The sequence below is a fragment of the Astatotilapia calliptera genome, chromosome 12 (genome assembly GCF_964374335.1).
Source record: "Astatotilapia calliptera chromosome 12, fAstCal68.1, whole genome shotgun sequence".
NCBI lineage: Eukaryota > Metazoa > Chordata > Actinopteri > Cichliformes > Cichlidae > Astatotilapia > Astatotilapia calliptera.
This window is the reverse complement of record NC_137433.1, coordinates 1850441-1878409: the sequence shown is the minus strand read 5'-3', so window position 1 is coordinate 1878409 and position 27969 is coordinate 1850441. Positions and strand designations below refer to the sequence as shown.

At 42.8% G+C, this 27969-nt stretch overlaps 1 protein-coding gene across 1 annotated transcript; it reads left to right on the top strand.

Moving 5' to 3' along the window:
* Positions 1-1362: 1362 nt before the first annotated feature.
* On the top strand, positions 1363-27249 carry niban2b (niban apoptosis regulator 2b). The gene is made up of 14 exons (XM_026187333.2): positions 1363-1670; positions 12519-12649; positions 12885-13013; positions 13102-13207; positions 13698-13865; positions 16521-16636; positions 17285-17389; positions 19063-19225; positions 21389-21576; positions 21701-21856; positions 23029-23142; positions 24320-24427; positions 24569-24680; positions 25311-27249. The coding sequence occupies exons 1-14, from the start codon at positions 1616-1618 to the stop codon at positions 25946-25948; spliced, it is 2289 nt and encodes a 762-aa protein (XP_026043118.2). The 5' UTR covers positions 1363-1615; the 3' UTR covers positions 25949-27249.
* The last annotated feature ends 720 nt before the right edge of the window (positions 27250-27969 follow it).

Genomic DNA, 27969 nt, shown 5'->3' with positions numbered 1-27969 from the left:
ACAGCAATAACCTAGATAACTGTAACTAACAGTAAATACTAAATATTGAATGTTATTGTGTAGTACGCAGCACCGACAAGTAAGAAATACGTATTTATGTCCATGTGCGTAATGTGCCACGGGTCACCCCAAGCAGCACCCTGAGGCTGTACGCTAAGTGGAAGGAAGGAGGCCGGGTGAGTGTCAGCACCACAGTCCAGGACGAGACAACAAACATCCACGAATACATCGGGAAGATGAGCCCAACCGACCGCGTGCTCAGTGAATACCTCAGGCAGCAGAAGCCCAGGAATGAGGAGGAAGAGGAGGAACCATCATGGAAGGACAGGCCCCTGCACGGTACCACCGGCAGATAGAGGAGGTGGCTGATATCCAGAAATCCTACCAGGCTGGACAAAGCTGGACTGAAAGACAGCACAGAGGCACTAATCATGGCAGCACAAGAACTGGAACGCCATAACCAAGTGTCCAGCATAGTATACAGAAACATCTGTGGCGAATATGGAGGGGATATGGGAATATGGGAGTCCTGAGGTCAAAATAGGAGACGCCCCCCAGCGTGGTGAAGTGGCCGAGCTAAGATCCTGTGGGCCGAAATGATATTTAACGACAGTAATTTTAATATAGTTTTAGAGGCAGGAACATGAATTCTTCAAACTCATTTTGTAATAAAACTGTAATTTATCATTTTGCTGTTTTCCTTCTTCTTCCATCTTCCATCAAGCATTAATGATGGAAACGTTTGTTAATCAACAAAAACAGTGTAAAATTACAGAAACAATTATCCTTCGAAGCTTTTCTTGATCTTATGATGTTTTCCATCGAGGTGAAGGAAAAGGAAAATAATAATGGTGATTGTGTTGGCCTCAGGATTTCTTTGTATCATGGCTACAGCCCTGTGGTCGCTATTTGCTGCGGTTGGCGAACAAGGTGCATTACCGCCACCTTCTGGACTGGAGTGTGGCTCAGTCAGTTTATACATCTATATTCTCATATAAACACCACTTGCTCTTAAAAACCCAAATATCGCCCTGCGTTCCTTTGTAATATTTCGTGCACCCTTAACTGAACTCTGCTTTTCTGTAATGTGAGTATTTGCCTGTATTCAGCGCATTCTAACATCACACGTTCAAATGTCTCCTCCTGTCCACAAAATGCATAATCCCCTGTCTCGTGCTTATTCATCTTCTTTAGTGTGTTTTTTAAACCTGTGTGACCAACTCTCTCTCTCTTGCCATTGTATCTTCTTTTTTACTGCTTTGACTTCGTCTCCATTGTCCAGCTGCTCTATAATAACCTTCCCTGTCCCACAGCGCTGGGTCTGCTGTTTCCCAACGAGACTTTAACGTAACGTGGCTGCACGGCAGAAGTTCTCCTCCTACTTAGGAGGGTGTGTCTGTCCGAGAGAAAAACGCACAGTTCTTACACAGTTTGAACTTCCTTTCGACAGCTTCGACTTGAGTGTTTGGTACCACCCGTTATTACTGACGCTGCAGTCATTTCATGAGCGGACAGGGCTGCTGTGGCAGGAGACACGTCTCTATAGACTTTATTGTTTGTCTTAAAAAGTAGTTGTCGGTCTGACGCAGCGTTCGCGTGGGACGCTTCACTGATCATGGGGGATGTGATTTCTAGTCACCTGGATGAAGGCAAGCGGGAGATTATCACAGGTAAGGAGCGCCGCGGGTGATTAGTTTGATGAGTGCTGGTTTGGCGTGTTTTCCATTTTGCCACAGTGTCAGCGTGAGTCCAGCACCTCTTTGTTTACTAACTAAACGGGCTTTTTATCTGCTTCGTTGATAAACCACAAATATCCACGTAGCGCGTTGGGCACCGCACCGCTCTCTTTCCTTAGCTGGACCAAACAGCTGTCTTTAGGGTTCGGGTTTGTTCTTTGTCGTACTGAAGCGCTTCCACGACACCAAAAGAGAAGGAAAAACTGGAAACGTAATAGGAAATGATGTGACCCGTTAAAGTTTGTTACAAATGGGGAGTGCAGCAGATAAAGTTCTGCTGATCGTCAGTGGCCCTGCCTCGGACATGTCACAGCCTATCAGGTTTTCTCTAATATGGAGTCTTTGCTGTCGAGTCTGAAGCGAATAAGCTTAGCTGCTGACATTTTTCAGCAGCACACTCGTGTACAGTATCTATTGGACTTAAGTGTCACAGTACTCGTGCCTGGTCCACACAGATGTGTCTCATATAAAAGGCATCACTGATGACCTCCTGATGTTCCACTCATCTTCTGCCCGAGACTGGACGGAAGGTTCCGTTGGACTCTGACTTTGCAGTTTGTGTGTTAGGAGTGGAAAGTTCAGGTTTAGCAATTCCTTATTTTTGGCTTGTTTCACCTCAGTTCTCTTTATTTGTGAGGATTACAGCTGACAGAAGAATCCACAAGTATGTTGTAACTTTTGGTGGTGGTGGGTGGGGTGTTGTTACAATTTCTCCTGAACTGGGCCAAATTTCAGGAACTTCAGTGACTTTTATTACACTCACAAAAAGTGTTCATGTTACTGTTTCATTGCTTAGTTGTTGGGATGTTTAATTTTCAAAACAACTGACACACATATTTTTGTAGGGTTAGTCCTGACCAGTCCTGACCTGATAGACCAGTGACCTGTACGGGGTTTGGGTTTCTAGGCTCTTTATCTTTTTTTCCATTTAGAAAATGAAGCAACGTACATAAAATAAAGAAGACCGCACATGAAGGTAGATATTTGGGCTCAGTTTTCTAGTACTGGATTAAAATGGACATGAAACACATCATGTATAATGACTAATTGACGTCATGGAGCCCTACATAGATGTAACTCTGTCTGTGAAGCTCGATTTAAAGTTTTAGAAACGTGTTTAGCGCCATCTCCTGTCAGTACAGAACATTACATCTAAGTAACGTTTGGTTGGCTGGTTGGTTGCTGCTGATAGACTTTAATTAGTTGATATAAACTAATAACTGAACCAATATAATGAGACTTAAACTAAAAATCCATTAAAGGGTTTCACTTTGTACTGACTTTGGCTGCAACAGTGACATTGATGTTCAAATGAAGGATGCACCGTTCACGTTCAGTCTCAGGTGAGCGTCTGTTCCTGTCACCACAATTAAAACCTTTACTGGGAAAAAGCTGGTGGGAGTCTTTCATCAAAGCACCAACAAACTGTGACATGAAGAAAAACAAACTTTGTCGCTGCTCCAACCAGTAATCCTCCAGAAGTATTTAAATATGCAGATGAACTGTTAACCTAGTCTGATACATGTTTCAATTATATCGTTTGCTGAAGATATTTTACATCGAAGCATACCTGCAGCAAACAGGGCTGCAACTAAAGGGGGGCGTGGGGTGTACTAGACCATATTTATTTCAAGGTTGTCGTAACATTTTTCAGATTGAAGGAGAAATAATATAAAGTCTTAATTAAATTGCTTTGATATTTAAAAATATAGAAGACAGAGTCAAGGCACATTTCTTATACATCTTATTTAGCTGAGTTTGACTTGAGATGTTTACTTTAAAAACATTGAGTTTCAGTTTGACATATAAATCCAATGAAAGGAATGAGTTGTTTTTGTTTTTCTGACAGATTAAAGTTAAACTTTTAAACACTGACGTGAAAAAAGTGTGGCGCCTCTTCCTTGGACTGTCTTGGGGTTTTTGTTTCCTCCCCGTTGCGCACACACGACCTATTTTCCCTGCAGACGTACTGATGGGATTCCTGATCGGTAAACTGTTTACAGCATCACAGACCAGGAAAACGTGGAGTTTCTGACTCCAGCATGTGGGTGAACCACTTGTCAGCTAACTCAAACAGGCCCTTCTCCACACTTTTCTCATTTCTAAAGTGCTTTACAAACCTGAATGTTACAGCCAACAGGGGGATTTTCCCGTATCAGTGCAACTAGCTACACAACAACAACACTTACTGGTTAAGAGAGAGTGAACGTGGACAGTATGTCCTTGGTCTTAATATGAAAATGTTGCAGCAAAGTAAGCCCCTTAAATGAATCTTTAATTTTCCTTCCGCTGAGCTATTGGGTCGGTTACATTAGTTTATGTTACCTAACTGGTAATGACCGAAACCAACCAACCCAGTGATGTAACACTGTGTACTGGAAGAAGATGGCGCTGAACAGATTTAATACATTTTAACTTTAAGCACTGTAAAATCCAGCCTCACAGTTTTTGTGTGTATGAAGCTGACAATGCTCGCTTCCACAGGTTTGTTTTTGTTTTTAAAGTCTTCTCTTTTCTTTTTACTAAAAAATGATTTGAGGTTTGATGACTCGTCTGAAGAATTAATTGCAAGTTTTGGCCACAGATTCCCAGAAAGGCCAAAGAAAATTTGAGTAATACTAGACTTGGATTTGGCTATAATACAAATAGAATCTACAGAGAATGGAGGAAGTTGAAATGTGGGATGAACCTCATTGGTATAGACCTACAGACATTCAGTGACCTTTCTATTTTACACTGACCTCCACGCTTGATTTCTGCTTAAAGTTTAGAGGGATTACCTAAAGCTCAGGAAACTTAGTGAATGCCATGATTGAGGCTAAAGATAATTTTTTCCTTCACTGTCATTACAACTCAGAGTAGCACGTACACGTATCAGATGTGGAATTTGAGGAATGCATGAAAAACACGTTTCTGTGTGGCTGGATGGAAACTTTAGCACGCTGAGAAGCTGAGTCCTGTTATTGAAAACTGAGAGTGGCCTCTGATACCACACGGTTTAAAAGAAAGACTGGATTAGTAACAGATTATTTACATTTATATTTTGGAGTGAGCATGCATGTAAAAACAAAGTCTGTGTGAATATGGCCAGTTACTTGTGTGTTTTGGGGGTTTTTGTGAGCAAAACACTGAAACGGACTGTAACAATTAGAGAAATTAAACTCATCAGTTAGTGTCCTGGTTGCCTCTTTGTTTTAACATTTAGTCAGGATGCATGAAGATACTGACTGTTATTATTGGGCATTGAGTTGTCAGCACTTAATTGGTACTATGACATGTGAAAATGAGAATGTCATAGCTGCTAACAGACTGTAGTTAGAGAAAACTGAACTATTGTTGACTGAGTGGGTTGTCTGGGGTGGGTTATGGACACATGAAGAACCAGGCAGCAGGAGAATCATAGTTTCACTGAGCAGAGTCTCCAGATTATGGATTATCCCGCACCTCAGTTCATTGACTAAACCCAATCCTGGGTTTCTCTGTTATTGCCTTCCAACCTACTTCTGCATGGGCGAACCTTAATCTGGAAGTCCCGAGGTGAAAATGGGAGACGCCCCCTAGGCTGGTGGAGAATGGCCGACCTAAGGTCCTGTGGGGCTTCCAGATACAGATGGCTAACCAACCGGACATTGTAGTGTTGGACAAGCAGAAGAAAACGGCCGTAGTGATTGATGTAGCGATAGTGAATGACAACAACATCAGGAAGAAGGAACACGAGAAGCTGGAGTAATACCAAGGGCTCAGAGAAGATGTGAAGGTGACGGTGGTCCCCGTGGTAATCGGAGCACTTGGTGCGGTGACTCCCAAGCTAGGCGAGTGGCTCCAGCAGATCCCGGGAACAACATCGGAGATCTCTGTCCAGAAGAGCGCAGTCCTGGGAACAGCTAAGATACTGCGCAGGCCTCTGGTAGAAGACCCGAGCTTGATAAACCGCCCGCAGGGGCGAGAAGGGGACATTTTTTTAATATTTACACATATATGTATGTCAAAGTGAGTTTGAGAGAGAGCGCAAACGTTCATTTTCACTTCACTTGTGAAAACTCTCTAACTGTACCGGTCAGTATCTACACTGAAGATAAAATGAGCGTCTCGTTTAAAACCAAGAAGACTGAAGAATGGACACTATTGGTTGGGTTTATTTGCTCCAGTTGTCACAGTCAGTGTTTCAGTGTTTTGCTTAATGAAGACTTTGTTTTTACACGGATGAATGTAGAGCTTTGCTTTGTCTATGAGTGAGTGAAACAGGAAATCCCCCCCTCCCTCCCCTTGTCCCTGGCTCTGTGAAATCTCTAACCTCTGACCTGTATCTTCCTGTTGCCTGGTGACATGTGGTCCTCTCACCTTCAGCAAATACCCAACTGATCGCACAGGTGATTGTTTTAAACAGGTCTGATAAAATGAGAAATACTTATTCTCAATGTCATTTACCCTTATATTGTATATTGTATAGCTTTCTTGTTATATGTAAAATTGTATTTATATTATTTAATTTTTTTTACTTTAAAATATTTTACTTGCATTTTTAATCACTCTTATATTTAAATGTTCATTTTCTATTTTATCTAGGGATTGAGAGTAACGAAGTTTCTATTCTCTGTATGTCCTGTACATGTGGCAGAATTGACAATAAAGTTGACTTTGACTTTGACTTATTTCAAAATTAACTTCTCCTCAATAGAAATATATGACATGGCCAGTAAGAAGTCGACAGAACTCCTTCTATCCATGTTTTGACAGACGCCAACAAAATTATGACATTTAAAGCAGCAATGAAAGGCCCTCGCACCCTGGGAACAGCCAGCGTGCTGCAGGGTGAGTCACACAGTCACATGGCTGATTCAGTGTCACATCACTTCCTCACTGACTGCTCTTTGAGTGCTTGGAGCAGAAAAGCGCTAACATAAGAGACGGTCTGTTTACAACTGACCATTTACCTTCTGTGCCCACTAGGTGGCAATATAGAATACCCACTAACTATATGACATACTGCTACATATCGAGTGGAACCATCAATTAAAATGTTGCATAGATTGGATCATGATTAGAAGCTTTTTGACAGTAGGTGGAACTATAAACACGACCTAATATGGGCACATAGATATCTCCAGTCTCTGTCTTCCATCAGGAATTTGGGAGTCTGGGAGAGATTCCCAAAAGTTGAATCTGGACGTAACATTTTCTCAGTTGACATATACAAGTGACTTCTTGGATGAGTGATGAAAAGTTTCTCCCCATGAAAATGCTACATCCAGATGAACGGACTTGACTTTTTTGAGGTTTTTTTTAACTGGATGATTCAGCGTGCCACTGGGGCAGATTGAACAATGTTCAGTTGAGATGTGCGATATCTTCTCCTGTGGTGAATTATTTCACGAAAATTCAAAAGCTTCACAATTTAACATCACCAAGGTCTTTAGACTGTACTCATCAAAGGTCATGTTGATCTGATGAAGTCCCGGGGAGTCTGTCAAAATTATACTTTAAATTCAAAATAGCTGCCTTTCTTCTGGGTTTGGCGTTTAGCTCCAAGAGATGTTTTGTACATCTTGAGACATCACATAAGCTGCAAGATTTCACAGTTGAAACGTAGAGCCATTTTGTAATATTCAATGACCAGAGCCATACAACCTGAGAGCCTTTAACACGCTGCACGTTTCTGCCAAATTTCATGACTTTTCCAGCTTCCCAAACCCCTCAAACTGCTTCCTGTTTCATGGCGAATCCCCAGCCACCAGAGCACGCCAGCATCATCAAGTTCTGATGTGTATTCAGACTGCTTCTGAGGTGGACGTGCTCAACCTGGAAGGAGCAGTAGGTGACAGCTTCCTGTCGTCACCATGTGGCGCTTCATCTGTTCATGGACGGATTCCCATCACACCGGAGAATGTTGGGAGGATCGGACAATGTGTCTTTGAGTTACAGCTGTTTCCTGCTTACTGGCAAAGTTTCTCCAGTAAGCACGCCAATAAATCGCCATTCTGCCCGGGTCGCGCCCTTTGGCGAAAAGTTTTGAACATAAAGTGAGACATTCTCTTGGAGGCTTTTTTGACCACATTTTAGGCTGTTCATCCCAACCACCAAAACTGTTCCTTAACATGTAAAAAGACTTTGCTGTTGCCATCAGGTGCTACTGTGATGTCAAATACTGCAGTTAGATGTGTTCAGGGATGGACTCTATCACACTTTTGGTTCAAATTGGACAATAAATGTGTTAGGGATGCAACCATTCAACTAATTTAATTGACACAAATTCTTTGCTTGGACGCTTTGTGTACTGCAGCGGTCTATAGTGCGCCATTGTCACCATGGAAATGCGAGCGATTCACCCACGTTTGTGACTAAACTAGACCTGCAGTACAAACGTATTCAGCAGTCACGTGTAAAAGTCTGACAGGCTGAGCTCAGGTGGAGCTTTTTCCAAAAGCTTTCATAACATTTTTCAGATTGAAAGTGAAATAATATAAAATATTGTGTTAATTAAAGTGCGTTAATATTTAAAAATATAAAAATAAAAGCTTTTCATGAGTTGATAACAACAAACACGGGCTGGTAAAACTCTGAGCCAGTGACCTGAGGCTTGTTAGGTAACACATTATTATTATTATTAACCATCATAATTACTCGTTTTCAGCAGTACAAAGATGTTTCATCAGCGCTCAGGCCAAACTTTAAAATGCTGATATTGTCGCTTTTCTTCATCGCAGGCTTACAGACACAAACTCCTCACTCGTTCACTCTCACACACAAACACTCATGAACACACACCAAACCAAAACACTGCATGAACGCTTTCAGTCTCCTGTTAATGTCAGAAAGCCTTCCAAGAACACAGAGTGAAGGTACAGTTTCTGTAGTTTAGATCGCACACGGCTTCTTTTATTTGACTTTGACCTTTCACTGTATAGGAGAGTATTTCGATATTTTTGTAATTAAGAAAATGTTTTCCAGGTTTCCAGCTCAGCCAGGATATTTTCTTCATTCAACCAGCTGTTCTAAAAACTGCCTGAAAAGCCTCCAGCATGCTGCAGCAAGAAGCCCATCTGATTTCAAAGACTGTTCCAGTACCGTACTTGGTTCTCAGACTACGTGCTTAATTGTGGCTCCTGGGCTGTTTAAAAGTGGAGTGGAAGGCAGAGCCTTCAGCTTTGTTCTGTGGAACCAGCAAACAGACTCTGTGTCTGGGACGGCTGTCGCTCAGGGAGTAGAGCACGTCATTTTGTTATGGCCACTCCCCTTTTTGTATACTCAGTAGGGTTACCCCCTGCAGAGGTTCAGTGATGGTAGTTAATTTGATTGGCTTACACCAGGGTAGAGGCGTCGGGATGGTTTAAATAGGCCTGCGCTCTCCCTCCAGGAGGGCATCTCCAGGGTTATGTTTGTTTTCCAGTTGCACTACTGGTAACGTATAGTTTTGGCTGGATCAGATGAACCTGAACCTTTAGTGATGATGAAGGGGCCTTTCTCGGATCATGTGACTCATGTGACTGCAGAAAAGGATCTCTATGATACCAGAACAGAAACTTTGTAAAATGTGATTTAAAATAAAAATCTGTAAAGAACATAGAAAACAATGAAATGCAAAACTGTTTGTTTTTGGTTTTTTAAGGGGGGAGCGAGATGATCATTCATTGTTAATCGTCTCCAAGTACTTGCTGCTTGTGTTTTCTGGGGCTTTCTGTGTAACATTAAAGGGTCTTTACACTCTAAATCTGCTGCGTGGAGGTCGCCAACTTTGGCCTATGAGCTTCATCCAAATTGTAAAGCAGCTTCCACTGGACTCTGGAGCAGTGGCGACATTTCTCTGGAGTGAGGAGTCTAACTTCTCCGTCTGGCAACTTGATGGACGAGTCTAGGTTTAGCGGTTGCCGGGGGAACAGTACTTGTCTAACTGCACTGTGCCAAGTGTAACGTTTGGAGGGGGGCTGTTTGTGAGGAGTTGCTACTTAGTTTCACTGAAAGGAACTTGTATCGCTTCAGCATAGCAAAACATTTTAAACAATTTCATGCTCCCAGTGGAACTAGTTTGATGATGGGCCCTTTCTGTTCCAACATGGCTGTGCGCTGCTGCACAAACTCCATGACGACATGAGTGAGTGACTTTGGTGTGGAAGTGGAGTCCTATTCTTAACCCAGTAGAAAACCTTTGGAATAAGTTGGGTCAGAGATTGCCAACCAGGCGTTCTCATCAAACAAGAGTGTCCAAGTTTACAAATGTGCCTCGTGAAAGTTTATTCAAAATTCCCGTATTCGCACTTCTAAACCTTGAGGAAAGTTATACGGTTCAAATTCCTTGAGCCCCTGCTGATTCTGCAAGTTTGCCCAATAACAAAGAAATGTTCAGTTCATAGTTTCAATGGTTGGTTTATTTGAACCGTGAGAGACGGAACCATAACAAAAAACGCACTTCAATTTACACATTAATTTGCATTTTAATGAAGGAAATAAGTATTTGACCCCTTTGAATACGTGCTTTAGTACTAGGTGCCAACATAGGTTTTGCCAATACCAGAGGTCAGACTTGTCTTGTAGTTGGCCAAAAGTTTTGCACACATCTCAGGGTGGATTTTGTCCCACTCCTCTCTGCAGATCTCCAAGTCATTAATGATTTCACTGAGTCAGAACATTAACGCTATCTGAATGTGCCCAGCACTGCAAGTATGCCGTCATAGATCAGGTTTTATATATTAAATATTTCTTCCCAGAAACTCGCGAGAGCAGGACCAGAAAAGGTGGCCGACGGTTCCTCCCTTTCTTTGTATTTATCACACAATGAAGACGTAGACAGAAAAATACTGTCCAGCTTTGTTAGAGAAATACAAACAACGAGTGACTTTGTAAATGCGTTTAAGATAAGGATGTGGCATTAGTCGTTTTAGGTTTGGTCATCGCTGGCGTCCTGCGTGTGTCTTTCTGGTGTTGATGGGAGCTCATCACTGTCAGTGTACAGTGATGAGCTTATTTATGCACACCAGTGTAAAGCAGTGCTCTCATTATTTACAGGCAGTAAATCATTTTCCTTGTCAGAGGTACTCTCTTCAATCGTGATAGGATTGTCGTGTCTTGCATGACATGACGTTGGTGCTGGTGGTCCATTCATCTGGGACTAATTCAGCCATGTCATCTGTAACTCCTGCAGTATCTGTGTCCAGCCGCCGCCGCAGTCATTGATATTCATAGTTTATGTGAAAAACAGTGACACAGATGTTTACAGGAACCGTTGCAGTTTTGACTGCAGCTACAACTTCAATATGTTACTTAAATTCAATGTTATTCATATAATGCCAACAGTCAAAGCCTCTTGGCTGCTCTGCATTGTGACATTAGCTATGACTCCTAACCACTCCAGGGTATAAATGGTTTGTGTTAACCCTTCTTGGGCTGCAATACATTGAGAATTTTGAATAATTCAATAATAAAAAAGTCTTGACGCAGTGTTTACTTCTATGCTTCCTTTAATGCACAGCTTTGCAGCGTGCCGATATGTTAGACCAGAGTGTTGCATCCACTGAAAACAGACCTGCAATACAAGCAGCATCTGAATAAAAGGTGACGGCGTTAAGCCCACACAGCCCCCAGTTTCAAACAGAAAGGCAGCAGCAGTGAAGACGCTGCACAGTTTTAACGTGAGACTGGAATCTGGGCCGCATGTGTGTGTAAAATGAGTTGGACACCCCAAAGTTCAGATGTTTAGCCATTCACACTGGTCCAGCCCAGTTTATCTGCCCCCACCCAGGTGGGGACGGTGATTCAGGCTTGTGGGTGGGAGTTGGGGTGGTGGCTGGGACGGATGGATGGCAGAATGAGAGGTGAATGAATACATATAGTATGTGAATAATTATTTATTATCTGAAAGAGTTTGTATACATGTAAAAGTTTCTTCTTCGGTTTGGTGCTGCTTTCTTCAGACGTTTTGTTTTTGGCCGTTCCAGATGCTCACCTGAGGCAGGTCGAGTATAAAAGGAGGCCAGTCGCCTTCAGCGGGCTGAGTTCCTGTTCCAGTAATAAAGGCCAGAGGATGAGTTTAATTCAGCCTCAGGCCGCTTTGTTTGAACCTGACAGTGAGACCATCTGTGTGACTGATCATACAACAGAAGCGTGGGCTTCATTTACCTGTGTGTGTGGAGATGTTCTCATCATGTGCAAAAAAAATAATCAATTTCACCGTTAGACTCATGACACGTGCATGTCGGCCAGTTTGTTCTTACCACTGTGCACATGTTAGTCAGTTTGCCTCCAAATCCACAGGCTTGTGCTTACATCTTGTAGTCTATCTGCATACTGCCACGCCCCAATTTCTCTATATAAGGAAACAAGGTTAGCTGGAGAGAAAGCTGTGACTGTTTTTAAAGAAGGCAGCACCAGTAAGGCAAGAACGCAGGAACAACTCGGCCTGAAGAAACTAACAAGGTCCAGAAGGAAGACAGGAATGGTTCCACTGTCTGTGGGCCGGGGCCAAGACATTAGACTGAGCAGTAAGATCCAGGCTGTGTGCGATAAGACAGGCCTCGTTGTCATTTCATTTTCTTTAGATGTTGGTCATTTTTAAAGAAAATGTCATTTTAATCCTGAGCTTCTGGTTAGATTATGATAATTTGGTAAACTGCTTTGCTGTAAATGAGAACCAAAGAGAAATAACAGTAGAGCTTGTAAAGAAAGACAGGCCCTTTTAATTTGTTTTGTAACCCAAATTCAGGTTTTTTCTTTTCTTTCATCATGAAACATTTGCGCAGATTTAATTGTATCGTGTGTGTGTGTGTCGTGTGTTTGTGTTTGTGTTTGCAGCTCGGACCGGAAAGGTGATTGCTGAGTTTGGGCGTTTGTATGAGCAGCAGTACGCGGTAGCTCTGTTCAACAAAGTTCGCTTTGACGTAGAGGGAGGAGGAACCCTGCAACCTCAGCTGCTTCACCGCAAGGTACAAAATCCTCTCTGAAAGCTCTGCTTTTATTCCAAACACCAGCGAGTGATCGTTGCAGTAAGGATGTCCCACGTGGCTCATTGTTTTGAGTGTCACACCGATGCTGCTCACAGATTAGCGAGCTATGTCTGTTAATCATTTGGATTATGACCATAGTGAGTCCTCTTGGCTCTGAATGGACAGAGAGAGACTTTAATGACTCAAAGGTTTCTCTTCGGTTTCGGTGTCACAGATTCCTCTGGAGAACAAGGCCATTTTTTCAGGCTCCCTCTTCCAGTACTTGGAGGAAAACAAGAAATGGAGGAACCACTTCCTTTCCATCCCAGACTCCCATGACGTCAAGTACTACGACAGCAAGGCGGTGAGACGGGTGCAGTGTTCTCTGTACATGAGCAAGTTTTACTCACTGTCTAATACATCGACTCTGTTCTTCCTTGGCTTCACCACAGTCCCATGACAGACTCCTCCATCCCAAAGGAACCATCAGCTGTGCCGGGTATAAAGTCCTGACATCTATGGAGCAATACCTGAATCTGATCAGCAACAGCTTGCCAGGTGAGGAGCGGGTAGGTAAGGAGAGTGTACTTATTACAGTAGGAAGGGGAAAACTCGAATCAACAGGAAACTCAGTTCATCAAATGCAATGATTTATTGTGGCAACTTAAGACATGCAGTCAGTGGGGTCAGCTTAACTGGTCACTGTGAACGTGTGACTGTGAGAGCCCTGTCCAGGGTGTACCCTGCCTCTATGGTAGATATAAGCTGCCCGATTCTGACCTCTGTTGTTCAGTAAAGACCACAGCGGGGTGAAGCTGGGGTGGATAGTGTGCATCCAACAACAGGTTCCAGGACTTCAGCCTTACTGGTTGAATGTTGTTGCTGAAGGCACTGAGCTCTCTCTGTGGTGAAGCAGACCAACATTTCTCTTAGCTGTTAGTTGAGAGCTGCCATTGTCAACATGAAGTCTTTTTGTTACCCTTTAACTCTACAGAGAAACTTCAGTGAGGTTTTCAGTGTATTATTAATGCAACGGTTTTATTTTTAGGTGTTAAAGCCAAGGTGGGAAGTTCCCCCTTTCTAAAGTGTGCCACTCCGTACCCTCTGATAATGTGGCACCCTTATGCCCGCCACTACTATTTCTGTGTGACGACAGAGAAAGAGCAGCAGAAGTGGTATATGGTACTCCAAGACTGTGTCAGACACTCCAACAATGGTGAGTCATGCTAATGTAATGATAGAATAACCCTTTATTGTCATTGTGCATGTACAACGAAATGGTGGGTGCTCCACACCAGCTGTGCGTGGTGTAAAACTATAATAGTAGGACAGAGAGAATGAATAACAAACTAGAGGAATCTATGCAAAGCAGGAGGAAGGCACACGTTAGACAGGCTGCAAACGAAGAGCTGCTACTTTCAGTTTCATTCATGTTTGTCAGAGCTCTGGATTCTTCTCTGTGCTGTAAACAAAAACTAGATCTGCACGTTGCTTTTCTGTCTTCTGTGCTCCTGCTCTCTTTTCCTTCTCTGCTTTACTGACTCTTAAGTCTGTTGCTGTGATTGAGACTTGCCAATAAAGATGTCAGCTCCTGACCGGAGCTATAGCAGTAACTACATACGGGCCATAAAGTCCCAGATAGTCTGACTACAGTGAACGAAATGAAGTTGTTTTCATTAAATACCCTGTGACACAGTTTAGTCCTCGTACTGTCTCTCACACACACACACACACACACACACACACACACACACACACACTCGTTTATATGCACATCTAATTGACGTCGTGCTTACAACCATCAGAAGTGAAACTAAAACAAATATCCTGAGATAATTTAAATTTAACACTAAATGTGATTCAGAACATTTTTGCTTTTGTCTGTAATTTTTTGACATTTTATTTATAAATAAATAACAGTGCCAAATCACTACAACAGTTGCCTGAAGGCAGTTTATATTGTAAGGTCAAGACTACAATACAACAGCACGATTGGATCTGCACTCTGCTGTTAAACGTTTGTCCTTCCCAATCACAGCAGGGGGCGTCTGTCTCCTGAGTCTGAGGAAGCTGAAGGCTCTGCCTCTCTTTGCACTTTTAAGCACCATAGGTGCCACAAGTAAACCAGCAGCCTGACAGTACAGTGCTCTGCTGGGATAATACACTTCTATGATAAGGTTTTTGTTTTGTTTTGTCTTTTCAGAATAATCTGCTCTCTCTTTCTAGTCCCTGTCAGGACTCTTGCTGCAGCATTTTGGATCAGCTGAAGGCTTTTCAGGGAGTTTTTAGGACTTCCTGATAATAATGAATCACAGTCGTGCAGCCTGGAAGTAATGAATGCATGAACTAGTTTTTCAGCGTCACTCTGAGACAGGATATTTCTAACTTTAGAGACAGATATGCAGACTGAAGGGCAAACATGACTCCACGAACCCTCAGTCTCACTGGAGGCCAAAGTAAGACCATGCAGAGTGAGAATCTGGATAGATGCTGCATTTCTACAATTTTGAAGGCCAAGTACAAGAACCTGTGTTTCATCTGAGTTTAGAGCAGGGGTGGCTCAGAGGCCACATTGACTTTTAAAATGTGACGGGCCAGCACCAGATGCATGCATATCAAACATAAACATTAAGATCACACTTTTTTGTCAGTGAATCAGAATCTCCGGTTAGTTTTGTTGTGGCAAGAACAGATCTGAGGTGTTCATCACTCAGCTGGGATCTGTGGGTGCTGCTTTGTCTGTTCACACACATACGTGGAGCCAAACAACACCAGCATCCTCTGTGACATCATCTGGATGCTTGGTCCCCTCACTCTAAAGTGCATTTTACAACTGGCTTCACTGCGTGATCGAGGTGCAGCACAGACTTGCACAGGGCTTCCTGGTGGATTATGCAGTGTAAAAAACCAACCTCTGCTCAGGGTTGTCCTCTTTCAACCTGCCCTGGATTCTTCTGAGCAGCCCGACTTTTGTTCCAGTCAGATTTGGCGATCCATCTGTGGTGGCCTGACGAGTGTACTCCGAGGTAGCTTGTACCTCTTGATGACCTCTGCCGCGTGTCATACAAGCCCTCTCCCCACGTTTTCCTCTTTATGGATTGCATGGCCAAAAACTCCTGTTATCTTAAAATTAAAAATGAATCCCTCTGATACAAATTAAAAGCTGAGCAGTGTCCTTACACAACTAACCTATAATTACATGGCAAAACAATTACCTTACCAAGGTACATACATTAGTTTTAATTATGTAGTAAAACTAACTTGCAGATATATCCTAGATGTTGTTCAGACACAGTTATGAAATCTGATCATTTTTACTCACATTTCTCGTGTAAAACACTGAATATGAAGCCAACAAAATTCATTCATTGTAAAAAGTCATCTGGGCTCCTGCACCCGACCGACCCCCAGTTTAATAAGTCATCTGTTCATTCACCAGCTCGCAGTGTTTTCTTCAGCAGGATAAAATGATGACACTGTTTGTGTGTTATGTGTTTAAACTGCAGCTTGATTGGTTGGTGGAGGCGAACAACTAAAAACAGTTAACTGTAATTTATCCATCCGTTAGTTTATATTTACATTCAAATGAAGCGTGGATCATTGTAGGAGTTGTGTGATTGATGATCAAAGTATAAAAAGTCTAATTAATTGTGGTGAAACAGATTTGTTCCACTTTTGTTCTTGTTTGAAATCGCCTGGTACCATCTGAAGGAGAGAAAACTCCATTATTTAAAAGAGTCTCCTTAATCTCACGATGCTGCATTCTGTCATCAGCCCTGCTTTCCCTCCTGTTTTACCTTCATCATTTCTCTGATAGAAGACCTGCAGTTATCAGTTAAAAGTTCACTGACGGCTGCTTCTTCAATTCCAGGTTTGTCAGATGAGAAAAAAGTTCAGACACCAGCCTTCACTAATGCAGTGCGACTCTACCGTCAAGCTCAAGGCCAGTATGGCACCTGGGAAATGATGTGTGGTGCACCGTCACAGGTAGCGTTGGCAGAAATGTTCTTCTGTGGCCTCAATCAGACTTTGGGGGGGGGTTGGAAGCTGGGATGAATCAGGTGCTGTGTCATGAAATGTAAACTTGATGTCCTCCCTCAACCTGATTTTTCATTGAATTGCGACACGAGGTTATTCAAAGTTTTCACCAAACACCTCTGATGGTCAGAAGATTAAATGCTTTATGCACATGTTGCATCGTAGTCAGGCCCTGCTGTGCATGCTTCAGTGCTGAACAGGTTTTTCTAGATGCTTCTTCAAACCCAAATCACATTTATGTCATTTAAATTAAGTTATTGTCTAATGCTGTGTTTTTAAATCATTCTGTTTGTCTGATTATGCTTTAAAAAGGCGCCCACAAATAAAATGTAATATTATTAATTATGTGATAACAGACTTGGTTTGATGGAAGCATAACCACCTTACGTTGTCTTCTGTGGAAGAAAACTTAATTGCACGCGCTGTAGTTCATCTCACATGGCCTGTGTGAGTCCCTCTGTTATGTTCTGCTTCCTTACATGTGGCAACATGGAAAACGTACAGAGAGAGGTTACCATGACGATCACACGAGCGACTGTAAAAATGCAGAGCGCTCGTGGTCCTCTTATTTGTATGTGGGAATCGTTTTCCTTGTAGATCTTGTCTAACCTGGTGATGGAGGGCCTCCTCTCGGAGCTGAGAGACCTCATCTCCCCCCGCCTCAAAGGCAAACTCCATGAGAGACAAAGGAACTGGATACTGGTGAGGAACTACTCTGGGATTATTAGACTCAGTCTTTAGCAAAATAAGTGTTAACCTGCAAGTTTGGTGGATACTGCACCAGTGATTGGGGGACTTGTAAATGTTGACATCACCTGTTTGAAATGCTCCTTGTTCTTCTGGAACTTTTCAGGGTCTTTTTAGCACTTTTGTTTCAAACATGGTGCTATTTTGCCAGAATAACAGGAACTTTAATGACAAAGGTGTTGTGTGATTCATTCAGATGTACACTACCAGTCAAAAGTTTTAGAACACCCCAATTTGTCCAGTTTGTCATTGAAAGTTATGCAGTTGATTGTCTGATTGCACTCTGAAATAAACAATAGCGTAGTACAAATAAGCACGTGGAGTTAAAAAAAGAAATCATTGAATCAGTTTATAGACTAAAATGTATTCTAACCTTTGACTCACCAAAGTAGCACCTTTGGCAGATAGAGCAGCTGAACAAACCTGTGCCAGTCATTCTACAATAGAAATCAAATATTCCCCATGAATGTGGACCTTGTCGCTGCTTTGCTTTCCCTCTTCTGTCCAGTTCAAACCAGCTGGATGGGCTTTAAGTCTGCAGACTGTGCTGCACACTCCATGTTTCCAAGCTCACCATCTTGTTCTTTGTTCCTGAGGTAGTTCTGGCACAGCTTGGACTTACGTTTGGGTCGTTATCCTGCTGTAGGATGAACCCCTGACCAACTGCACACCAGAGGGTCCTGCATGGAGTGCTGTGGTAGCTGTTTTGGTTCAGGGAGCCTCTCACTCTGTACGAGTCACCGACCCTGGATCCAGCAAACAGCCCATCACACTTCCTGCTCCATGTTTGACAGTTGATGCCTCACACTGTGGATCCGTCCTTTCACCTACTCGACAGCGCACAAAGATCCTGCGTGATGAGCCCAAGATTTCAAGCTTTGATTCATTAGTCCATCTTACCTTCGTCCAGTCTTCAGTAGTCCAGTGTTGATGTTTCATGGCCCAGACAGACCTGTTTGTCTTATTCTGACATCTTATCAAAGGCTTTCTTGCCGCAGCTGACGAGCGTATGGCACCACGGTGTGTCCAGCACTGCTTCTATGCAGGCAGAGGGGGGAGTAATCCAGAAAGTTGGAACAGCTGCAGGAATTAGTAGCAGCAGCTTTCAAGGCTTGATCAACCTGCATTGCTGCAGAACAGATTTAACCTGTTAACCCTTGTTGTCCCTGAAAAAGGCTTTTTGTATGATTCTGAAATGTACATTATTTTTCAGTTTTGAGTAACTGCACCTTTGTTTATCCTCTGGCAGTTCACCCTCACCTTTGTACCATTTCAAGCTGTTCATTGGACTGAATGACTTGAATTGCAGTAAATAACTGGAAAGATTAGGGTGTTCTAACTTGTGACTGGTAGTGTATGTATAAGCTTGGAGCTTATTTTAGTAATGTGAGTGCAACAGAAAAAAAGCTGATCTACATTTCTTCAAAGGTCTGTAGTTCCACAGGACCTCTCCAGCAGGTACAGCCCAACTGCTTGCAAATTCACCTGTAAACTCAATAGTCTGTTACACAAATATATTCACTGCATGCATTTTCCAAACCATTTAGGCTACTATGTGACACTTAAACAGACGATGTACTGCACAGGTGTGAGTTTGGCAACATCAGCTGTGTGTTTTGTGTTTGTAGATCAGTGATGCTGTGTACAGCCTGGTGCAGGCGCAGTGCCAGACGCAGTATGAAGCAGTGTTGCAGAAGTGTGAGGCTAACCGCTCTTCTTTAGAGGCCTCCATACGAACAGACGTGGACCAGATCATCACATCCAAGGAACACGTGACCAACAAGATCAGAGGTTGGATAAGAGCAACACTTCTCCTCATTCAGATACTAGCAGCGCATTTCTCAGAGCATTTTTCATCTTTGGTTAGTTACAAGCCCGTCATCGATAGAATACTCATGGAAGTAGAAGTCGTAATAATAACTGTAAATGTTAAAGCAGTGTTGTTCTAAATATCTACAGGGCTTAAAATTCTTACTGTGGGTTCAGTTTTAGCTGTAAATGTGGATTCATATCTTAATAGGAACGTTTATTGCTTGTTTCTAAAACTGCACCATGGCAAGAGTATCAGTGAGAATGCTTGTGTATAAACCTATGAAACCTATAGTTTACCTGCTTTGGAACAAAGGAACAAAGGAATGATGATGCCAATCATCCATGCAGTTAGATGATTGGTTCTAAATGTAGCTGTGAGAGAGAGAGTAGCCAGAGAGACGTCCAGCAAGCACAAGGAAACCAGACAAACTAACAAAAAGGCCAAATCAGCAACTAACTTACTGTTACATATTTGTAAAAATACATAACGTGTGTGTGGAGATGGATGGAGATATGTAGATGTTACATTGTCTTGGTTTAAAAAAAAAAAAAAAAGATAATAAAAATATAGCAATATCTCACAGTTTGATATTTTAACATCACTGTTGACCTGTGGAAAGCAGGGAGACAGTTTCAGAAAGTTTCAGCTGCAGATAGGAGACATTAAACCAAACAAAGTTACTGAAGGGTAACTTTTTAAATTGTATGATATCTCAAGTCAAGTTGGCTTTATTGTCACTTCAACCATATACAGTTTAACAGTACACGGAGAGGCGAAACAACGTTCCTCCAGGAACCAAGGTGCTACATGCAACATAAATTAACTAATCTAATCTACGTGTGCTTCTACTTGTTTCCAGCCAATTAACTCAGTTTAATTCAGCTTTATTTTTAATATCTCCAAATCACAACATTCACCTCAACAATCAGACAAAACCTATGGACAAGCACTTTGGCGACAGTGGGAAGGAAAAACTCCCTTTTAACAGGAAGAAACCTCCAGCAGAACCAGGCTCAGGGAGGGGCGGGGCCATCTGCTGTGATTGGTTGGGGTGAGAGAAGGAAGACAGGATAAAGACCTGCTGTGGAAGAGAGACAGAGGTTAATAACAGATATGATTCAATGCAGAGAGGTCTGTTAATACACAGTGAGTGAGAAAGGTGACTGGAAAGGAAAAACTCAATGCATCATGGGAATCCCCGGCAGCCTACGTCTATTGCAGCATAACTAAGGGAGGATTCAGGGTCACCTGGTCCAGCCCTAACTATATGCTTTAGCAAAAAGGAAAGTTTGAAGCCTAATCTTGAAAGTAGAGATAGTGTCTGTCTCCTGAATCCAAACTGGAAGCTGGTTCCACAGAAGAGGGGCCTGAAAACTGAAGGCTCTGCCTCCCATTCTACTTTTAAATACTCTAGGAACAACAAGTAGGCCTGCAGAGCGAGAGCGAAGTGCTCTAATAGGGTGATATGGTACTACAAGGTCATTACGATAAGATGGGGCCTGATTATTTAAGACCTTGTATGTGAGGAGCAGGATTTTGAATTCTGGATTTAACAGGAAGCCAAAACAGGAGAAATCTGCTCTCTCTTTCTAGTCCCTGTCAGGACTCTTGCTGCAGCATTTTGGATTAACTCTTTTAAATGTATTTATTTTATTTCACCTTTATTTATGTAGGTAAACCTCATTGAGACAGTCTCATTTTGAGCAGCAACCTGTTTTAAATATCCTCACAAAACTACAGCTTGATAAACATACTGTAGTCATTATAATTCATATAACAACTAATTAACTGGAAAAAAAATAAAATAAAAGACAGTAACAATAAAACATGAACAGGAGCAGCCCTGATGCTTCCTCCGTTGTCCTTAGGATTTGTTTAAAACCCTTCAGTTCAGCATTGTAAGAAAATGCCTTCTCCCCACGTTCTGTACGTACTGAAGTGACTGATAGAAGCTTGTGAGTGGAGGTGTTAGTTACTCTGTTTAGGTGACACACAGGAAGGTAGATGCACTGCTAGCAGACAAATTACTGATGTATAACTGAACAACTGGAGGCTTTATTTACAGGTTGTCACATTTCTAATTTGACATAACGATCCCAGACCCTGAAACTGCAAGCCTGCTTTTCTCTCTTGTTTTGCAGCCGTGGTTCTTCCTAAAGCAGAGAAGCTGCTGAAGGTGAGCATTCAGCCCTACATCAGCTCCATCCTAGAGGCCCTGCTGGAGCCCACCAGCCGAGGGTTCTTCGAGGTCCGCGAGGTTTTCTTCCGAGAGCTGGTGGACATGAGCAAAAACGTCCTGAATGAGGGCACTAAGGAGATGGTGGCACAGGTGAGCACGTAGAGGAGGTCCTCCTAGAGAGGGGAATTCAGTAAAGGAGATACTCCCTCTGCCTCCATTGAACTCAGAAACATTTAGTGACATTCAGTGCTTGTAATCTATTCCTCTTCCTCAGCACATGGAGAAGATCTCAATGCTTGCCTTCCATCCAGTGAAGATGTGCAGCTGCTATGAAAAGGTGATGCAGCTGAGTCTGGAAGGTCTGGATCAGAGATTTGACATCTCGAGCCCCTCGGTGTTCATCCAGAGGGTCCAGATCCTCATGAGAGAGGTGATGATCGCTTACTGGCAGCTGGCTTTTCAAAGCAGTGCAGCTTTAACATATTGCTGGAGGTCTAAGTGATGTATTGATTACAATCGTAATTTACTGTACGAATGGTTTTCTGATCAAATGTATTTTTAAAGATCTGCATTTTATTTGTTGAAAATTTCATTTTATTACATTTTCTAATGAAACAACACGTTACAAACGATATAAACGGAGGAGAGGGAGGAGGTTACAATCAGCACTTACTGGTAAATAAACATCACACACTTTGAAAAACAAACTCCCCGCTGTATTAGGAACTTGACCGTTCTCAGATCCCTGAATGTGTAACAAATACAGGCAACGTAAATCAAAATGAATATAGTGAAACAAATGATTCACCTTCACTAACCCAGAACAGAATGCAGTTGGAAGGAAAACAACGACTCGAGAAACAAGTAACACACAAACTCATATCAGCTGACTTCCATGAAAAGGCGAATGCATTAGAATCACTGATGTGTGCTCTGAAGAAGCTTAGAACACTAGCAGACACTAAAACATAAAACACCACAAAGAAATGCTCCCGTCTGGATTTAAACATCTCTTATGCAAATATCCTCCATTCCTGTGTATTAAATCACATACAAAGTACATTATGTTGTCGCCTTCATCTCTTAGAATTGAGATGTTCACTGATTGCTGTAAATTTGTCAGGATGAGATCAGAAAGTTTTATTTCTAAAGAGAATAGTTGAGTTATTATTGAATATGAAATACTTTGTGGTTTGTTAGTCTCACTGTCCGTGTTTGAACTCGAAACATTTCCTGCCTCCTTTTCTGAGGTCAACGTTACACTGCTTATGTCTGCTTTAATTTTGTGTGAGCATCTCTCTACTCTCAGTGTTGTAAGAATAAATTAAACTTGAATAGTTGCTGCTCAGTTTGCAGAGGAATTGAGTACCATGAACACAACAGGACTGCAGGAAGGCAGCACTTCTGAATGAAAGTGTATTTGCTTAGAAGGGGAAGTATGACTAGGTGGAGGCACATCATGGAGCATCAAGTTTTGGATCAGTTAATAGATCTTCTTTCATATCATATTTATGTGATAATTGTCAAAGTCAAGCTATTATAAAATATACTGATACATTTGAATGCACTCGTGATAGTGTCCCCATCTGTGTCTGTTTACAGCAAATGGACAATGCTGTTTATACATTTGAGCAGATCCTTCACCAGAGTCTGGAGTCTCAGGGCGGTGAGGATCTCTGTAAGACTATCCAGCGCTGCCAGGACAGAGTTATCAAGGTAAAACACGTGATCAGTAAAAACCTGTTAGATCACCATTTTCTCCTAAACCAGAAACACATGGAAGAGGAGGACTGGGGTGGTAGATTTGAAGGTTGGTGGTTGGATTCGCTCCACTTTACAACATCCATATAGAGTGTGAGCATATTAATCCATCCATCTTCTTCTGCTTATCCTGGGCCGGGCCCAGAACACCTCACCCAGGATCCATCCTTGTCAGATGACTGAACCACCTCAGCTGGCTCCCTTCGATGTGGAGGAGCAGCGGCTCTACTCTGAGCCCCTCCTGGATGGCTGAACTCCCCTATCTCTAAGGGAGAGGCCAGCCACCCTTCGGAGGAAGCTCATTTCGGCCGTTTCTTTCCGCGATCTCGTTCTTTCGGTCACTACCCACAGCTGGTGACCATAGGTGAGGGTAGGGACGTAGATCGACCGGTAAATTGAGAGCTTGGCTTTTACACTCAGCTCCCTCTTCACAGACCGGTACAGTATCCACATCAGTGCAGCCGCAGCACCAATCCATCTGTCGATCTCCCGCTCCCTTCACCCATTACTCGTGTACAAGACTCCAAGATACTTGAACTCCTCCACTTTGGGGCAGGAACTCGTGGCCTGTTGAGCTATCAGGGTAGAAGTGCCTTAGTCAGGGAGGTCACCACGAACCTGATGGTCTCTCTGAGCTCCGTCGCTGCCCCGTGGAGAGAGAAGAACCATCCAGAAGGTCAACAATTTCTGCTGCAAAAATGCTTCAGCAAGGGGGAGGAAGACTGGAGATGGAGCAATACTGGAAGAGCATATGGGAGAAGGACGCAACACATAACGGCAGTGCTCGGTGCCTATTGGGTCTAAGAGCAGACCACAGCAACCTCCCTGAACTGGGACCAGTAACCATCACAGTGGCAGACATCCAAGAAAGGGCCAACAACCTTCCTCTGTACCACATGGAAGCTCCTGTCAAAGCATTCACATCATAGCGTTGTGAATGCTTTCCACATATACTGCATTTGTTCAAAATGAAGTTACAGCTTATAGTTGCCATCTGACACACACACACACACACACACACACACACACACACACACACACACACACACACACACACACACACACACACACACACACACACACACACACACACACAGTAAAGCTGTCCTTTTCCTTCTTTCCTGTGCTTCAGAAGTTTGACTATGACAGCAGCACAGTGAGGAAGTGTTTCTTCCGCGAGGCTCTCTTGCAGATCTTCATCCCCTACATTCTAAAGCAGCTCAACCCTTGCTTTGTATCTGTGAGTACATCACCTTCTCTCTTCCCCAGAACCTGGAAAATTAATAATGCACATTTAGCTTTTTGTTTCTGTAACAAAGAAAAGCATTGTGACTGGTTCATTGTTGTTTGTTCTTGGTTTCATTCTTCTTTGAAACACCAGGAGTTGCCACGCTTTGAGGAGCTCATCTTCGAGGACTTTTCCCACTTCATCCTGGTAGAAAACATCTTTGAAGAGGTTGTGCTGCAGTCAGTCATGAAGGACATTATAATGGGTCAGTCTTCTTTGGTGGTATATCTGTATCGATGAAGAAAGACAGAGTGAAAGCAGTCAGAACTGAGGGCCTTATTATACTACCAGGAGGCAACATTGCAGGCAGTGCAATGGGAACCATTAAGAGGAAAGCCTGCATGGACTCACAAAGTAACAAATCAGACAGGACATGATGAATGTTGATCAAGACAAAAAGGTTTCAAAGCAAAATATCCTGTCACCCAGAGAAAGCCAAAGCACACTCTGCAAGTATTCAAACGACACAGTTCCCCAGAAAGGTCCTCGAGTCCAGACGGGTCATCCACTAATTCCTCTGATTCCTACATTTGGTACATTATGAAAAATCGGCCTTGAATTGTGCAACAGATCAAAGTGATGCAACACAGATGCTGGTATCAAATTCTAAAGAAGCATTTAGTGTTTAACAAACGTCTCCGTGTAGTGGTCACAGCTGCTTTCACTGTGATAAGATATTCAGATTAAATATGATATAAAAGTGGCATCTTGGATCCATTTAACCCGGGAGATCAGCATCATTCATATTGGTCCCCGCTGTACTCTGTGCACACAACATAAGTCATTGAACTTATTGTGAGAATCCACATTTGAACCCTTTTCTCTCTGTCTGCAGCTGTAAAGGAGGCGGCAGTCCAAAGGAGACACAATCTGTACAGGGACAGTATTGTTCTGAGCAACAGTGACCCCAACCTGCATCTGCTTGGAGATAATCCCTCCATCGACTGGGCGGGACAGTACGGAGGCGACCAGGAGGAGGTGGATGGGGCAGAGAATGATGCCGAGTACAATGGTGAGGTGGAAAGTGTGACGTCCCGGAAGAAGAAAAGAGTGAAGCAGGTGGTGTCCTTGATCCAGACGGACGGCACCGCTGTCCTGCCTAGCGAGTCGTGCCTGGAGGTGCCTGGTGTTGAAGACATACCAGAGGAAGATGGAGAGGGGCGGAAAGAGAATGGAGCTGGGGAGGAGAACTCTGAAAACAAACCTTTGTGTGACCAGAATGGATTTGCAAGTCTCAAAGCCTCCACAGGAAAGCCAGAAGACGACAACGAACCCGAGGAGCAGCAGAAAGAGGAATTCCAGGCGACCGAGTCTGCTGGAGAGGGAGAGGAAAGTCAGGCTGTGGCAGAAGAGCAGCCATCATCCAAGCAGGAGGAGTCGGAGGTTTTACTCCTGCCTCCTGCTGCAGCAGCACAAAAGGAGTCTGAGATTCAGGAGACGAGCGTCGCTGCAGGAGCCCAGCGACTAAAGTGAATCCTGCCCGCTTCTTTTTGCTTTTCCCGTTTATACCAAGTTTAAGACACTAAATACCTTTTTTAACCACAACAACCCAAACTTTGTCTTCACCTGGTAGAAACATGAGCACCGTCTGTGTGCTGTGTATAAATGTGACAAGCTGCAAGAGCGCCAGGATCGAGGTGCCTTCAAGAAGCTGGATGTTTTCTGTGGTTTGACCTTCAATCGGACTTTTCTAACTGCGTGATTCAAACTGTAAGCATTAAACTGTCACTGAGTGATGAGCAGCTTAAAGAACGTGTGACAAAAGAATGAATCCTGAGTGCAGACGATCGTGTCCATGTCAGCACGAGTTTGTTTTGTGGTGGTGGGAACGGCACTGTTTTACATCAGTAACAAGAAAGATTTTATTAACTGTCATTTTACATCATTTTCTATCATTTCCACACTTTTTCATTTTTAGATTGAAGTTTCTGAAGCAAATGATTTATTGGTAATAAATTATCGATCAAAAGTATATTTGTCATCGTTTCTGTTGCCACGTGCACACCAAGGTTAGTATAGGGAACTAAACAAAACTTAAAACTTTAATGAGAATTTTATTTCAGTTAGTAAAATGTAAACAGTGAGCGGCGTACAGACTGCTCCTGGACAATAAGAAACACAAGCGTCACCACACATAAGCTGTTCCAGGTGATCAGGACGTTTCTCACGTCCTTTCCACCTAAGAACTACATCACGGCAGGATGGAGGTGTCTCTGTGTACATGCATAGACTAAGGTGACAGGTAATGGGTGTGAATGTGTAACCCATATTTCTAATGACCTGAATCCTGAAGAACGTCCCTGTAGAGACGAGCAGAATGTCAACTGTTCGTTTCACAACAGAAAACTTTCTGTTGTGAGCAAAATCTGAGGCTATGATTTTCTATAATGTTTGACATTTAGGTGTTTTTACGGAGCAGTTCTGCGTCGTCCTCCATCCTTTGCTCTGGTTTGAATCTGTTACTCATCTATTGATCACACAAATGTTCCACGTCTTCTTTTTGTGTGTTACACTTATTATAAACACATCCCCGCGTCACTGTTGGTAGAAAACTAAAGAATTGAAACTGTATTTGCCTTTGCAGTTTGCACTTTCTGAACAATATTCCCTGGATTCAAATCAACTGTGGAGAATCTTTTACTGCATAAAGTGTTTTTAAACTGTAGATTTTATGAGGTTGACTTGAACAACCCTCTGTGCACTTTTCCACTGTGTGCTGTATTTCACTTTTTAAACTCTGAGCACAAATAAACTGAGGACATTTTTCTCCAGTATTTTTCCTTATGTGCCATTCTTATACTTAGTTGCAGTGAAGTTGCATGAGTATTTATAAAAATGTTTTAATCTAGTATTAGCATATTTGCAGAAGAATCTGAACAGTTCCTCTGACACTGCTGTAAATCCAGAGTTGCTCCTTGACCTTTGTAGTCAGACGTTACTTGTTCCCTTCTGTGAGCTGCAGAGCAAGATCACTGACCTGGTGCTGGGCGGGTTCATGGGCTCGCGTAGAAACAATCCACTATATCAAACCTAAACATTATTAAGACCATCTGAAGGAGACGGAGCCTTTTGAGCGCTCTGTCTGCCTGCGTCACACAGTGCAGCAGTTTTGTAATTAAAGAGCAACATCTTTACAGGAGCAGTGAAGCTGTTATTGCTGGATACTGGTCCAGGCTGATTTGTGATTGGATGCTCGTGTCTTCACGCCTCTGTTGCTTTGAGGTGCCAAGATTCTCATCTTTACAAATCAAAGTCATTTGGCCTGAGCTTTGAATATGTGAGTCGTATGTCTGTTTATTACGAGTACACACACGTATAAAAGAAAATCATGATTTTTGCTGTGGACTGTGACGACTCGTGCAGGATATCCATCCACCGAAATACCAGAATCCAAAGTGTGAATACGGCTGGACGACAGTATCAGCCAACACGTCGGATTTAAACACGATTGGGAAAAGGATGCTGGGTGAGCGCCACTAACTTCGACCAACAGA